Raw genomic sequence first — 17,152 nt, forward strand, 5'->3', positions numbered from 1 at the left:
TGAAACTTCTTTGCTCTAACCTTGTCCACCTGCCATGAGTTCTAGTCATCAACCCCTGCTTTATCCCTCTTATCCTTTGCCAGTCAAATAATCATTGCTTCTCTGGAGCTAATTCTGGATTTTGACATGTCTATTTTTGAACTTCTGCACTATATTTCAATTATCCATGTATTGATCTGTCTTCCCTAACACACTATTAACACCTTAGATGAAAGACTGACTTTTCTTTATCTCTACACAATAAATATTCCTTGAAATTTAATCTTAGAGAGAAAACAGGGAGCTGGTATTATTACTTGCAGTCATGGAATAAAAAGGCCAAGAGATGGACTTGACTGATATCATTTATGAGAAGATTATAACCACAAATATATACAGATAAGGGATATTTCCAGTTGGTGATTTGATATTTAAAAAATACAGTTTCTTACATGTTATATTAATAATTTAAACACAGTATTTAAAATTTTAATACATGAAATATAGATTCTTATATTAATAATTAAAAAAATATAAGTGGATATATCATACTTTATACAAGTTGAAATGCTTAAAAGAGAGACTATGAAATTGTGGTTTGCAGTATAGTACCAAAGTCTGCAGATATTGTATTTTAAATATGGCTTGTAATTTATTATCTTTGACAAGGAAAGGGAATCAGAGCATGCATACTCAATGCTCTTCACATTGCATCTACAAATGCATTACTGCTCCTAGAGGCACACTGACCTTCCCTATTACTATTTACAGGACTAGGCTTCTCCAAACAGCAACCACTTGGTCAAAGATACATAGTTCTAGGAGTGGGGAAAAACTGGTAACACCTGGCTCCTTTCAAAGTAGATATTTATTGTGTGGAAAACCTATGGCTCAATTTCCTTCATGCATCTTAGTAAAAAGCCTAATAAATAATGTGAGATCTTTTGCGTACAAAGATCTCTCAATGTTCTGCTCATTAATGCTGATGTACTTATTTTGATAGAGTCATACTTCTCTCAGTTCCCCTTGGAATCAAGGGGACACATTTTAGCAAAAATAACTATGATTAAGAGGGATGAAGGATGGACAGATGGACAGATATTATGGCAACTGAACAAAGAACAAGTAACGAGTCCCCAGTACATCCTTAGCACAGAGTTAAACACACTGATCAACCTCATCCTGAATAAATGGAGAGCTAACTTTTAAATCTGCAGTTTAAATCCTACGCCTCTAAATTCAGATAAAATAAAGAATATGGGATTTTAAAAAATATGTAATTATTTTTTAAATGAGCTATTTTAGCATATTCTCAATTTTAAAGTTGAAATTTAAATATTTCAGAAACTACTGTATTTTGTTCACATCTCTAATACATACTGATGCTGTATTAATTATTTATATGATGGACTTCTCCACTGGACTTCTTCTTTAGAGGCCTCATCCACAGACCTACCACACAGACACTGAACCCTGTAGAATGAGCAATTACCAAACACTAAAAATATAAGGAGCAGAATAATGACTTTTCAGCTAGAAATGGCTTCGTATGTCAGAGTCCCTCCTAATCTTCCTAGAGGTACTTTGAGATTTACAATCTCAATTGTTTGCCATTTATAGTAACTACAAAAAAAGTTGTAACACAAAAAAATCTTGATAACACTCAAAGGTGAGTTCAACAAACAAGGGAAATGTTCACCTTCTACAGTTATCAAAGAAACAGAAATTAAAGTTCATTTGAGTTACCACCTTATATCCAACTAAGCAAGTGAAATTTAAAAAAAAAGGAATTGTATTAAAAAACCCAGCCATTTTGGTAAGTATCTAATATGATCAACTCTACAGAGCTAGTTTTTTGTTAATACTGGAAGTTAATCTCAGAAACTCATGCAGTATTTGTAAAAAGCTGAACTATAAAAATCAAGAGACCCCAGGAAAGGAATTAGTAAGAAATCAGCACTCCTTGCTACCTGTAGGATCTCCCTGTGCTCTGATGTTGATTTTGCTGAGTGGTTTGAGGGTTAAAAATTACGTGAAATGAGGGTATGAAGCAGGGAGAAAAGTTAAAGAGGAGCCACTTTGAAGAACTAGGATGTGCACAGTTCAGTTCTCTTTGCCCATCCAGCTCAAGTAAATTATATGGAAGCACATACTCCTTATTGAAGAGAGTGATATTTATCTGACTAAAAATAAATTAGATGAAAAGATTTCTCATTTGGGATTATTCATTGATACTTAATTACACCAAATTATTATTCCCAAGAGAGAGCTATTTCTACTTCTGTTGCCCCAACCTTAAAACTGTACTAAGAGGTGTCAATACAAGCAGTCCCTGGGTGGAGCTGGGCACAAAAAGACTCATCAGATCTCTTCTCCCCATCCCCTCAAGCCACAAAGACAAGGGCAGGCCTAGGGACTGTCTGAAGAATTTCAAAGAGCTTTGAAACCTGGAGTTCTTTGTAATGATATTCACTGTAATGAAGTTTTACTGGCACTTTTATTCTTTTTAAAGTTCTGAGGAAATTCATAAAGAAATGATGTGTAAAGATGAATGATATGCAACCTCATTCTTAATTAAAGAAATGCAAAATGAAATACTATTTTTTTTCACCTCTCAGAGTGTCAAAAGTTAAAAAGTTTTTAAATAATAGCACTGCCGGTCTAAGTGTGAAAAACAGGAATTTGCTTACATGGGGTGTATAAATAGGTGTAACCTTTTTGGAAAGCTATCTCATAATATCTATCAGAATGATAAATCATATTCTATGAGCTTGCAGCTTTAGTGCTAAAAATCCACCCTAGGGATGTAATTTCACAAAAATGCCAAGACATATATACACCATGACTTCACCATAGTATTTATTATTAGCAATAAAATGAAAAATGAAACAGCATAAGCATCCACCAATAAGAGACTGGATAAATAAATGATAGTACAAAAATGATGGCATACAAGGTAGCCATTTAAAAAGAACAGTAGGTCTGTACATTCTGATACAGGAAGATGAAGACAAATTAACTGGGAAAGGCTTATGCGAATCATATATAATATGGTCCCTTTTGCTTTGTTATTTTGTTCTAAAGGATATACACAAATATCACTTTTCATTGACTATGACATCTATATGACATCCTGGCTTCATCTCTCTGCTTGTTTCTTAGCAAAACTTCTTCAAAAGGTTGTCCACATTTGCTGTTCTGTACTTCTTCATTTCCTATTCCTTCTCTAATATGCTCCAAACTGGCTTCTGTCCTTCAACTAAGAAAACTGGACTAATTGTTGATCAATCATCAATGATAGCCGTGTTGCCAAATCCAAAGGCCATTTCTCTGGTCTCAATTTATCTCCTCTGTACCATTTAACAACTGACTATTCTTTACTTCTTGAGACATTTACCTCTATCTGTATATCTAAATTTTGGAGTCCTGAGTCTTATTATCATTTCTAACTTAATTGGTCATTTAACTGAACTTCTGATTTTTCACTATCAAATTTATGACACCCCTTATCCTCCACCAGTTTTCTCTATCTCAGTAAATGGCATCACATACATGGAGTGCTTATGGCCAGAACCCCAGAGTCATCCCATCCACTCCTGGACCCTCTACATCTAATCCATTAAGAAGTCCTACAGATTCTCGTCAACATTCCACTCTGCACTTGGCTTTTTTGCCCCCAAGATAAAATGGCACAAGTGGCCACTCTACTCCTTCAATGTTGACAAAATGCTCATCATGTGAAGTTCTATTGTCCACTTTTTAAGTTCCTTGTACATTTTCACCTCATAAATTATAAAGTCTGACTCATTTTTTTTGGTGTGTAATATGATATAACATAAACTAAATCACTCTAAAAAACTAGCATTCATGTGATTATCTGCCTACAACTTTCTCAACCAGATGCCTACATGGGCCCTTTATCTGTTGGCAATAATGATAGTCTCTTACCCTTTTCTTCCCAGGCTCTGAAGCACGAGTATCATAATCATCAGGGAGCTGAAGATAATCCTCCATTCTGCTGGCAATTGCCTCCCAGTCACGTTTCCTTTTAGCACCAGTTCTCAAGCCATCCAACTTGTCTGAGGGACAAACACAGAGCCGCAGCATTAAGGAAGAGTGTGAGTTTGCATACAACACACAAACAGGGAAAAGAAGACTGGAGCACTGTCAGAGGGCACATCCATATTTTTGAGAGCAGCATCACTTGCAGATCCAAACTATCTTCTTGGCTGAGAGAGTATCAAGTTCTGTGCAATTTCCATTGTTTATTTGGTGTTCCTACTGGCAGCTATTACATTACAATGTTGGTTTAAGTAACAAATATGGACAGAGCAAGGAAGGCACTTGTCTCCTGGCCTCCCCACAGGCCCCCTCAACCCCTTCCAACCTCCCCCCGCCAAATCACATTTCAGGTTTCATGTTCTGAAGGAAAAGGAAAAGTTGGGTTTTTCTAAAAACAATTTCTTCCACCCCTCCACCCACCCCCGCTTTAAAACAATATTACCACCACCCATTTGACTGCAGTCATGTATGAGTGATCCTGTGTCACATGAAAAGTAGTATCAAGAACTTAATGAGCCAAACTAATGTTTTTAAGAAGGTCTTAGATTAACAGTTTCTTGGGATTTTGAACACTGTTAGAAGATCTGCTGTGAGTTCATGTTTATGAATAAGCTGATGGTACAAATCACCACTTTCTCTAGCTACACTATGAGGTGCCGTTGACCATTCTGAGGCTGAGTTAATTAGCCAAAGTGACCAGACCTGAAATTTCTTTCTGAATCCTCAATCTGAGAGGGCTAGGCTTTCTGAAGGCCCAAACTGTAACCAATTAAATGAGCAGGGATTGGTGATTCAGAAATTATGAGATATGAGGTTAGGTGTCTTTCAAGAACATGCAATGAAAATGTGTGGTCTTTTTATTGGTTGTTAGTACTGATTTTGAATTCTTATGTGTGAAATTTTATGAGTTTTATATATTTTTAGCTACACTGAAGCCCTAAGCTTTTGAATCATCTGTAGTTATATAAACACATAATTATTAAGAAGGTCAATAAAAGAAAACCTAAAAACTTCAGAAACATAATAACTACACTTCACTGAACTCCATAAAGGGTGCAGAGAGTATATAATAGAAATCTTTAGGCACCAAGTTGGAAAGAACTTGGTATGAAAAGAAAAGTACAATGGAAGCAGTGGCAGGAAGGAGGGTGAGTTTGTTTTAAATGTGTAAGTTTCACACACAACTAACTGTACCATACTGTACAGGCTTCAAAAACGAGTACGACGTTGCATACTTGGCAACACTTTTACTTCCTAAACCCCTCCCCTATAAAAGCAATATTAATGAAAAACCAGCAAGGCAAACTATAACACTTTACACCTCAAGAAATTGTTATCATATCACTTTGGAAAATTTAACATGGATGAGTTCAACAGAAACAGTCCTCTAATCTCTTCAGTAAATCACATGTTGTACCAAATGGCTCTATCTACATGTATACGGCAGGCCATATTATACAAGACCTTTATGAAGTGACCCCTTGATTGTACAGGGACACAAAATATGGTATCAGAAAATGAACAAAGTCCTACCAACAAAACCATTCTAGTTCAACAGGGTACAGTATTATCAGAAGAGTAGGAAGCTTCAACATACTTATTAAATAAACCTCAAAGGTTTTCCAAACTCATTAAGATCAACTTTGACATTAACATACTTAAAGGAAAACTTTCACATTTCAATTCCAAGAATAGAGTATGGCCAGGCAGCAATGCAGAGGGACAGTGTGAAAACTGCAAGGACTTTTCCTCATACACTGGGCATATGACAGAAGTTACAGACCAGGAGTCCCATATTTGCAATGGGAAAGTTCAGAAAACCATGTATTTCTAGTCTGAGCACCCTTTTTGTAATGTTTAATCTGAAATTTTAGTATGCACAACATGTTTAAAGTTTACTTCTTGGGGGTGAAGAAAGGTTTATACCTTTTCACATGGCATCCTGGAAACCCAAACACACAGATGTATGGCATAAGGTGAGGGAAGAGAAATCTGGGGTGTTAATTACAGAAGACGATTGGTGTCCAATACACTCATACTAATGATTTTCAAAAGTTTTAAGTTTCAAAAGATGAAGTTTAAAGATGAAGATGAAAGTTTAAATATCCAACTTGGCAATACACTTTACCACATCTTGAAAACAGTATATTTATTACAGTACAACAGAAACAAATTTTAGATACATCTATGTATTTTTTAAACATAAATGTCATTTCCAAAATTTTATTCATGGTGAACATACAAGGGTTATGCACCTATACAAATAATTGCATTCCAACTGTGAAGAAATGAAACTGCCTGACACACAGAAGGCCAATACACAATAACTCAAAGCAGAGACAAACGATAAAGATGAGAAAAGCAAAAGTACTTGATGTGGAGAAAACTAAATTAGGATAATAGTCTCAAATATTCTTTTAGTTTCTCAAAGTTATGTCATTGGAATTTAATTTAAGTAGCTTCATTGCTAAATCCCAGCATCTGATGTCGTATATACCACCTTTGTGTTTGGGTGTCTGTGTCCTAGCTGGGAAGGAACCAGTCAGGTGTGATTGAAGGTGGGCCAGCCACAGGCAGTCTTCAACTACTCCATGACACCCTTGCCAGAAACAGCTCAGGCCCATTCCAAATTTTTAAATTAAACCACTTCCAATTTAATATTCTGACATAGGCTTAATTGTATATAGTAGGCCTAATGAACACAAAGAATCTGCAGTGAGATTTAACCAGCTGCCTGAAAGATTATGGGCAAATGAGTATTTTCTCACTGGCAGACTCATTTGTGAATCAAAATTCCTCAGTTACAGATTCAGCTCTTCTAGCTCAATGTGTGACATTGCTAAAACTTAATGTTTCCAGCCAGCATAATCGTGTTACCAAGAGTAACTTAAGAATGTTGGTAAAGTACTCAGAAAAATAAGTCGTACCTCGTAGTCAAATCTACTGAATTTGTTATAAGGAAGGCAACATAACTAGGCTAATTCTCAGATGAAGATCCTCATATTGGAGAGAAGAATCTTCTTCTCAAGTGGCTCCATGGACCAATCTCAAAGAAACAAGTACTTTCAAGAATCCGCAAACATCCTGATACTTTCAAGAATCAATTTGCTTTCCACCACATGTGATTAGTTCTCAAGATAATTCAGTGGTTCAAGATGCAAGTGATTATATGAAATATCACTGTTACTCTTATTAAAAACAAAAATCCAACTGCAAACATGTTAGAATTTATTTTCCAACAGATGCATTACTAGATCTTCAGTACCTTTAACTGAAATGGTTTATTTAACAAATCCATTTCTGGAATTAATTGTCTAACATTCTGACTTTAAAATGGACTGAATTTGTATGTTTTTTCTGAGAAGCAAATGGTAGACAGGCTAGAATTTTTTTCCAGAAATTGATATCAAGATTGATATCATATTTTCTTGAATAATCATCACAACTAAATTCCATTTTTCTTTCTCTTCAGAAATTAAAAAGGAAAATAGAAAATGGCCTGGCTGAAGTTAAAAAAATATTATCCTAGGTTATATACTACATGAGGCCTCTGAAGATTATATGCTTAGCTAAAATATTTACCACTTTTACAACCCCCTTGTCTCTTTATGTATGATCTATTTGCCCCAAAAGACGATCACAATTTAGAGAAGCAGAAAAGAGGGCAATGATCTTATCGTCTTACAGGTTATTCTAAAAGTATAGAACTTCAAATAGACCTAATGACAAAAAAGCAGATCTAAAGCATTATTAAAAAAAAGTAATTTGTGATTATTTTTCTACATATTTAATTGCATTTAAACACATATAAATGCTTTAAGAGTTTAGGGAGGGAGATAATTGGTTATTATTAAGATTTCCCAGAGTGGAGGAATCTATCAAACTATCAAGTAACCACATATAATTTTCACATGACATATACTAGAAAAAACTTCTAGACTTTACAACAAAGCACCTATTCCAATAATAATATTACAATTTATGGTACTACCTTTTAACATAGAACCTGTTCAACATAAATTGCTATCACGATCAGTTGGGCAAAATAAAAGGCAGAGCCTATGCAAATATGTGTAAAATGCACCTCTCTGACGTCAGAAATACAGACAATGTGTCCCAAACAGTGAAGCAGCAAAATGACTCAAATTTGTTCTATGAATTTAAGGTATTTAGATGATTACTTCAGTTTTGGAATAACAGATTATCAGGAAGAAAAATGCAGAGACCAAGAGTCATACTTCATACATTAGTATGGTCAATCATCTCAGAAAGTCCTTTATCACATTTTCTTAGATTATTTATTAATACAGCTTAATCAGCATGTTAAATGCTTCTCTTTAAGTGAAATAAAAAAATAAAAAAATTAAAGAAAACTGAGAAAATGTTCTACAGTAAATCATGAAATACTGTAGAAAAATCTGCTGGATATGGGTGATTTTCTGCTTGACAGATAACCTCACATTAATCAACTCCAATTTTTGATTTAGACAATCTTTTTAACCAGTTAGTTTACCTTGTAGTATGGCACTAAAGACAAGCTGAAGGAAAATTTAAACAGAATCTTATAGAGAAGGCTCCTTGAAAACCTAAAGTATGTATCTACCTCCCCCTACCCAGAAACTCTAACTTACTATACAAGGAAAATAAATGCCTTTTAATTAATTTTTAGATTTCAATATTTATTATTATTACTACTATTATTACCTGAAGTATTCATAATCAGGTTCAACTTTGGACCACAGTTAAAAATTCTTTTAGAAAAGCAGAAATCTCATTGGTACCAACATTTCTGATTAATATAAAAGAGTAACAGTATTTACTACTAAATTTATCACAAATTTCTGTTTACTCTAAAAACCTTAAGTGGTATTGAAGGTAGTTCTTTTAAAATGTTCTTTTATTCTTTCACAAGATACACAACTAATTTAACTGAAAGCTAGCAAAATAGACTGAGGGTGTTAAGGTAGGCCAAAAATCTTGGTTTAAAGCAGAAATTTTAGGAAATTTCCTCCTCTTACAGCAGAAAGACCTATGACCATTACCAGCAGGTATCACATATAAAAACAGGAAAAAGGAAATACCCACCTAGCTTTGCCTCAGATGTGTCCATCTCCCATTTGCTTTTCGGAATGTAACCCTAAATCGTACACAGAGAGAAGCTCGAAGGGTTAGAAAGAGACACACATATGCATATCACTTTTGAACTGGAAAAGCATTAAAACTGGGAATGGATTCAGTTTCCACTCACTGATTACAAATATATCCTTAGGGAAAACACAGTCTCATTATCTTTGAAGAAACTGAATTACCAAATTCACCAAACTTCACTACCCAGATTTCAGAACAGTCACTTCAGAATAGTATCATGAAGGTGATTTGAGGCAGCTACAGCTCAGGACACACAACTGCAGTCTGAACAACAGTGTATTGGTAAGAATGTACTGTCGTGACTGTGCTGATATTAATATCATTCAGAGTAGCAGAGGATTTATAATACTAGCTAGGTTATTTTCTAAAAGTGATAGTAGTCATGAGTTACAAAGAGTGTTCTTCAAGACAGTTATTTTATATTCCAGTGTAATTTTAAATACTTGGAAGAAAGGAGAAAACTTGGTATCACTGAATACAACTATGAAGTTCAACTTCATTTTAAAACCACTCAATCCATTGTAAGTTAGATCTTACAAAGATTAGTTTTACTGGGTCAATTTCAGAGCATTTTCTTCCTCAGCTGAAAGTAGATTATTATTTCTGATGTCTTTTAAAATTATGTTTTCCTGTTATATGAAAACCCGAAATATCCACAGCCATTTTACATCTTATTTACTAAAATAACTGGGTGGTTTATTTCAAACAAAGCGTCACAGGTTTCAAATTTCCCAATGTACCTATTAAACTATGTAGTAATCCTTTCAGTTTATTCACCTAGCAAGTGTGAGTTTTTTCCACAGAATTTGTAATGAATCCCCTTTTCCTTCATTTGGACTCTGTTATCTCTTAAATCTTAACATACAGGATTTTAATATTAGGACTTAATATATAGGACAGATTCATCAAAGGTGTCAGCATCTTCTTTCAAGAATCAGTATACCTCTCTACTATAGGCAATATTCAAGTTCATGGGCTGGACTGACACACAGGTAAGCTGGAACATAGGTAACATTTCATGACAATACCTTATGTGGAAGACTTTACTACAGCATCATAATTCAATTTCAACTTACTAGGTAGTATTCAGTTTGTAAATTATAACATCTTTTCTAAATACAGTTTAGAACAAACCAAGACAGAGCTATGCTGAAGTGATGGTGCTAAAAGTTAAGTACTGATGAAATTTGTACAAGTTATATCTCAAACATCATCTGAAAACCTTAAGCATCACTAGAATAATATATTTATAAACTCTAAGTCATACCTACTAGGTTTGCTGAAGTGCTAAAGAAGGCAAAATATCATACCAGTAACCCGCCCCCCACAAAAAAGGATTCTCTTAACCAAGAAAAGTTTGGATTTCACCCAGCTGTAGTATCAATACAGAGCTGAAAATGCAAGGTTTATTGAGAATTCCATTAAAATGGTCTGAATGACATAAGACTTTCTCTTAACCCTTTGGTTAAAATTCTCCAACAATCTTTTACTCTTGGAATAGAACCCAATAGTAGAAGATCTGGATTCTGCATTTTTTAAGGGGTTAAGCGAAGTTTTATAACATAAACAAAACAAGTATGTTACTTTTCCCCTGATGAAACCACCCTGTTCTTCCTTAAACTATGTCATCATCTCACTGCCTGAAATGTTAGGCCACTTGGAAATAAAAGAGAGAGTCCAGCAAGGTAGACTTCTAAGGCCTCCTTGCCATGTTTGTGATGTAAAAACATAGTATTACAGTGTATTTTGCTTTTTAAAATACAGTACATTAAATTAAAAGTTCCAAGTTTTGACCTATACCTAAGCACATCAGATATTATGAACCATATCCTGAACTGAAATCTCCACAAAAGGAAGACGGAGCTTCAGAAAGCTAACATTATAGACTTCTCACGTGATCACTTTCTAGTACACACACTGCAAACGTCTAAAGAGATCATCAGCCATATTCCAGAACAGTGTGGAACTTTTAAGTGAATTTCCTGCCTGTGTTTTAGTTCATAAATGTCAAAATACAACCTAATTAAGAAAAAATACTTTGTTTAAAGAAAAAAACATACTGAGACTCAAATGCCATTAACTTTAAAGCTTATTTTTTAATCCACATATGAAATCTAGGAATGTAGAGGATAACACCATCTCTATATATAAACACACAGTTTCTTTCCAGAGTCCTCTATATCACACATGAGTCTGATGGAACTACTCCTTAGAGACTCTGTATTCTCTAAGGGGTAGGAATCAGGGTTCTTGCTTTGTACATTTTCAGAAGAACATGAGAAGCAGCTTTAGCAAGGGCTGATGTATTAAATAAACCAAATAATATTTTGAATTATAAAAGCAACATGATTCCAAGGCATTGCTAATCTCTGTACCTCATTAGCAAACACTTAAAACATAACTCTATAGGTCGCATATTCTTGAATGACAGGGTAAGGCAAACATCTCTACAGAGGTATGATCGAAAGCATTTACAGTAGGTACACGGGAACTCGAACTCCACTATATAAACCTCTAATCAGCCTAAACAAAATACATTGCCTACATAGTCAAATCATTTTCCCCATCACTTAATAGGATAAAATGCAGAATTAAAAATCCAGCAGTCAGTGGCAACCCTCTGCCTCCTCATTCAATAAGTTCTTCTGCCTCAATTAACAGAAACTCAATTTTGAGATCTTATAGCAGAAAAGAGACAATTACGAGTATGTTGGGTAGGCTGTACCACACATCTGCTGGAATGTAAGAAGACCCTTCCATATGTAATTGGTTTTCTTAAAAAGTATAATCCCCTAAAACTATCCACAAATAGTTGAGTGAATCAAGGTAAATTTCTTAGCATTCTTAAAATTTTCTTGTAACAATACAGTAGAGGGCTCTTTAGGTCAGGGGAAAATAAAAAGTACCCAAAAGTCTCCATGAAGATGATTATGGAAACTTTTACCATTAAGGTACACATCAACAGTAGTAATCTGACCACAGATTTGAATTTAAACCCTTGAGAGTTTTAATAAAGAGACACTTTGTTCAAAGTGGTTGGTCTGTCTCCTACCAGTTCGCTTTCCTCTTCCTCTGCATCTTTCTTTTCTTCCTTCTGTTCTTCAATATTTGCATCAAAATCTTCCATCTCTACCTACACCATCCCAATAATCATTAAAAAAAAAAAAAAGATTGAGTTAACAGGAAAATGTTGAGTCCTTCATTGAGACCTGAAATGAGTCCAATTACCAGAGCAGTACAGCACAGACTCACTGTTATATACTATTCACTTTTAACACCCTAAACTTTGCAACAAAACTGACAAAAGACAGAATGATATTCCTGCCTTTCATTTTCCTGAGGTAGGCATTTCATAGTTCCCTATGAAGTTGAGTACAACAATCTGTTCTAAGCTGATGGTTATCTAAGATGATGGAATGTCTATGGATTACTAGGATCTCTTTTTAAAACCCTTAGCAAGTATTTTTCCAATCAAGTAAAACATATAGATTCAAATTTCAAAATATAAGAAAGGCTATAGTGAAAAGTAAGACAGTATGTTGCTCTAGAATGGTAGCAATGCATATAGAAAGTAGATGGGTTACAGAAATATTTGTAAGGTAAAATTGACAAGACTTGTAGAAATGACTAGATGGTGGAGGAATAAATGGCAAAATTTATATGCTACCAAATATAATTACCAATTACATTAAATATAATTGGTAAAATGGAAAGTAAATAGTAAAGGAGAAGGGAGTAAAGTGTCCAGGTTTCAGTAACAAATGATTGGTGGATCTAATTACTAAAATAGAAAATGCTAGAGGAGAAACAGGTTTGGATGAATAACATATTGGATATGTTGAGTTTGAGATGCACTAAAGTAATATATGTTTTTGGTAGAGAATTTGGAATATGGCAGAATTGTAAAAATCATCCATAATCCCCACTCAGATAATAATTATTGTTAAGATATTGATGAAATTCATTCTAGTCTTTACAATTTATTATAAATGGCAATCCAAAAGAAGGTAGTAGCAAAAGCAGCCAGCAGAGGAGACTGAAAAGGGATGGCCAGAGAGATAGGAGGAAAACCAGGAGGACTCACGAAAGCCAAAAGAAAAATGTTTTCAAGAAGGTGAAAAATGTTTTCAATTATGTCATATGTGGCTGCAAAGGTAAGCAACAAAAGTGAGAACTGCCCACTGTCATGGAAATCTTCCATGAGAGTCTCCAGAGCCAGAGAAAAATGGCTTAAGGAGTGGCATAGGAGGTAGAAACACATACAAATACAATGTCAACAGCGAATGTAGAAAATTCTCATTCACAGGAGGAGAGCAAATAAAACAGATGTACACAACTGATTAAAAAACAAAAATCTCTCCTCTTCCATAAATAAAGATATACTTTCATCAAATTAATAATTGATTTAGGCAAGACTTATCAATGAGTGAAAATTAATTTGGGCATAGGAGATTAACAATTTCAAAGAATCTCCCTATATTTATTTATTTATTACAAAGAGAAAAAGGTAGAAAAATTTGATGGATACCACCTGCATCAAGTGATCAACACAAATCACCAATAATGAATAAACTGAGATCATATGGCTCCTGACATGATGCAGTGAGAACCCAACACCACTTCTGTAGCATTCCTACTAATGTTTAACCTAAAACTAATCATGTGCAAACAATCAGACAAACTCAAATTGAGGGGCATTCTAAAAACAACTGGCTATACTCTTCAAAAAAACTTTGTCTTTCGTGACAATGACAAGACTGAGAAAATATATTTTATATTAAAGGACTGGATCCTGGAGTTTAAAAAATTGTTAGAAAGCATGTTTTGGAAATGGTAAAATCTGAACATGTACTTATATATAAGATAATTCAGGAAATTTATATTACTTAATATAGTAATTTATCAATGTTAAATTTCCTGAATTTGATAATTGAGACTTCTGGTTTTGTAAGAGAATGCCCTTATTGGTGGGAGATACCTACTGTGAGGTCTGCAACTTAATTCTCAAATGGCTCCACAATAATAGTGAGATCAGTAATAAGATGTGTGTGTCTACATAGAGAATAATGTGGCAAAATATTAACAATTGGTGAATCTCAGTCAAAGTTGTACAGGTGTTCTTACACTATTTAAGCAACTTTTCTGTGATTTAAAAATGTTTCAAAGTAAAAGGTGAAAAACATGGTCATCTGTTCACTGCTTTGAACCAAAGGACACTCACCTCTTCAATAGCAGCATCTTGCAGCAAAGAACGAATGTCCAGACGCATCATATGACGAGGTGCAGTTTCCCAATGATCAGCCATCTATGGAGAAATTCAGGAGGTCAAGTTATCTCTGGAAGCTACCCAAAGAAAGACCAAGTGGGCATCCAAGAGAAATTTAACTAATATTGTGAAGCCAAACATGCCAGTTCCAGGAAGAGCTTGGCCACTGCTTCCACTTAGATACAAAGGATAAGAAATACTAAGGCATACAGAACAGATATTCTGGAAGTAAAGGGACAGACAAGAACTTTCAGTCAACAGTAATCAACAGACAAAATTAAGTTTAGAAAATATAACACCTTCTGTATTTGTAAAAATCACCTTATTTATTTCTTTAAGCTTTCTTCCATGGATATTTCTTTTGCCACAAGTCTGGTTATCTGCACTCATTTCAGCTAAATATACCTAAGAAAGAACAAATGATGATTAGGCAAACAAATGCAGTACTTACATGATAACACAAAGTACTCTAAAGTTTTTTTTTTTTTTGAAGTGTATACCTCAAATCCCTTGGTTTTTGCTGCACTCCAAAACTGGTCAAAATGTCTAACTCTGTCATTGATGGCATCCAGGATTATGAAGGGGAAAAAGCCATCATCCAGAGTCTTTTTGAAAGTTTTGAACATGCTGGTGCGGTAGGTCTCCTCCATCTCAGCTTCGTATTCATATTCCATTACCTAAGATCCCCCCAAAGAGACAGAGTTAGAAAAAGCGAAGAGTCATCCTAAACCTCTTCCCTGGTTAGCATCTGGATAGAGATGCCTTTGTAGTCTTTCCTTCACACCTGAGTACTAGAGTTTGTGTTCAAAAAAGAGAGAAGTCATTCTTTGTCTTCCAAAAAGCCACATTTCTTCTGAACATATTTTCCCTCCAATACTATTAATGAATCAGGATATAATCTGAGAGGAATATACCATACCTTCTTTTTCACTTTCTTTCCAGAATCTGGATCTTTCTCTTCTTTTTCTACTTCAGTGATGAAGTAATCATCCAGACTTAGAACTCTAGGTGCAGGTCCTCCAAATTCTACCTCCTTATCCTAAGAACCATATAGTTAACAAAGTTAAAAACTATAAGTTGTGGAATAAATTGATGAATGTTTGCACCAAAGTCTTTTGTGGCTAAATAATATGCAATTTTCTGGTGATTTTTAAATCAAGCAGAAGCAAAAATATTTGCTTAGCAGATCAAAATTTGTATGGGATGTCATCTACCACAGAGGTCAACTAGAATGGATCAAACAGGAAATATCTGTATTGATATTACACTGCTTGTTAAGAAGGCAAGTGGCTAACAGAAGCAATAGATTGTTTGGCTTTCCCATACTTACTCGAATAAGTTTTGCAACATGTGTCTTTCCACTGCCAGGCAATCCTCTCATTATAACAACAATCTGAAACACAATGAAAAAATAATACCCAGATAAGATTTTTTTATAATGAGGTCTTATAGTTAACAGTAACTTATTATTCTCCAGGATAGACAGTAAAGAAAAAAATAACTTAGACAGAATGCACAAATCCCTAGAAAGACCAAGACTATTGAAAATGATCAAGAAGAAACAATCTGAATAGACATATGACAAGTGAAGAGATTAAATTACTAATTCAAAACACTACCCACAAAGAAAAGCCCAGAACCCAGATGGCTTCATTGCCGAATTCTAACAACATTTAAAGAAGAATTGATATTAACTATTAACAAACTTTTCCAAAAAAACAGAAAAGGAAGGAACAATTCCCAACTTATTTTATGAGGCCTGCATTTCAAATCAAGCAGATACCCTGACGCCAAAACCAGGTAAAAACATCACACAAAAACTACAGATGTCTCAAGAATATAGATGCAAAAATTCTCAACAAAATACTGGCAAACTGAACCAGCAACACACAAAAAGAGTTATACACCATGACTAAGTGCGATTTATACCAGGGATGCAAATTAACATCTAAAAATCAATTAATGTAATACATCATATCAATAGAATAAGAAACAAAAATCATACAATAAAATAAAATCACACACAACACAGTAAAGAACAAAAATCACAAAAATCTCAGTTGATGTAAAGAAAGCATTCAACAAAGTCCAACATCCTTTTATCATAAAAACATTCAACAAACTAGGAATGGAAGGGAACCTCAACCTGACAAAGGACATCTACTGAAAACCCAGTTAACATCGTAACAGTGAAAAACTGAAAGTTCTGCTAAGATCAGGAATAAAACAAGGATGTTCACTTTCACCACATCTGTTCAACACTGTTTTGGAAGTTCTATCCACAGCAAGAAAAAGAAATAAAAAGCATTCAGACTGGAAAGGAAGAAGTAAAGCCATCTCTTTCTGCAGGTGACATGGAACTTGTATACAGAAAAATCTTAGGGAAATCTGCTAAAAATCAGAACAAGTGAGTTCAGCAATGTTGCAGGATATAAGATCAATACACAAAGATCAATTGTGTTCCTATACAAATTGAACAATCTAAAAATGGAATTAAGCTAGCTATATCAATAACATTAAAGGTGAATGGAATAAACAATCCAATTAAAAGGCAGAAATTGTCAGATTGCATAAAAAAATGAGATCCAATTACATGTTGTCTACAGGAGATATACTTTACATTCAAAGACAAATAGTTTATAGTTTGAAAGTAAAGGGATAAAAAAAATGTATCATGCAAACAGCAACCACAGGAAA

General features: G+C 34.4%; 1 protein-coding gene across 3 annotated transcripts in view; it reads right to left on the bottom strand.

The window, feature by feature from the left end:
• The window catches only part of YLPM1 (YLP motif containing 1), a 64,952-nt gene that overhangs the window by 1,507 nt on the left and 46,293 nt on the right, over positions 1-17,152 (bottom strand). For 2 of the 3 annotated variants that reach the window (XM_017651737.3, XM_017651736.3), the window contains exons 12-19: positions 15,786-15,848; positions 15,375-15,494; positions 14,956-15,132; positions 14,777-14,860; positions 14,411-14,494; positions 12,242-12,322; positions 9,127-9,178; positions 3,928-4,058 (exon numbers count right to left, since the gene is read on the bottom strand). In XM_017651737.3, coding sequence (XP_017507226.2) covers positions 3,928-4,058; positions 9,127-9,178; positions 12,242-12,322; positions 14,411-14,494; positions 14,777-14,860; positions 14,956-15,132; positions 15,375-15,494; positions 15,786-15,848 — 792 coding nt within the window. The remainder of the gene's footprint in view (positions 1-3,927; positions 4,059-9,126; positions 9,179-12,241; positions 12,323-14,410; positions 14,495-14,776; positions 14,861-14,955; positions 15,133-15,374; positions 15,495-15,785; positions 15,849-17,152) is intronic. The other variant, XR_005053879.2, reaches the window with a different exon arrangement.

This window comes from Manis javanica, chromosome 8, assembly GCF_040802235.1.
Source record: "Manis javanica isolate MJ-LG chromosome 8, MJ_LKY, whole genome shotgun sequence".
Taxonomy (NCBI): domain Eukaryota; kingdom Metazoa; phylum Chordata; class Mammalia; order Pholidota; family Manidae; genus Manis; species Manis javanica.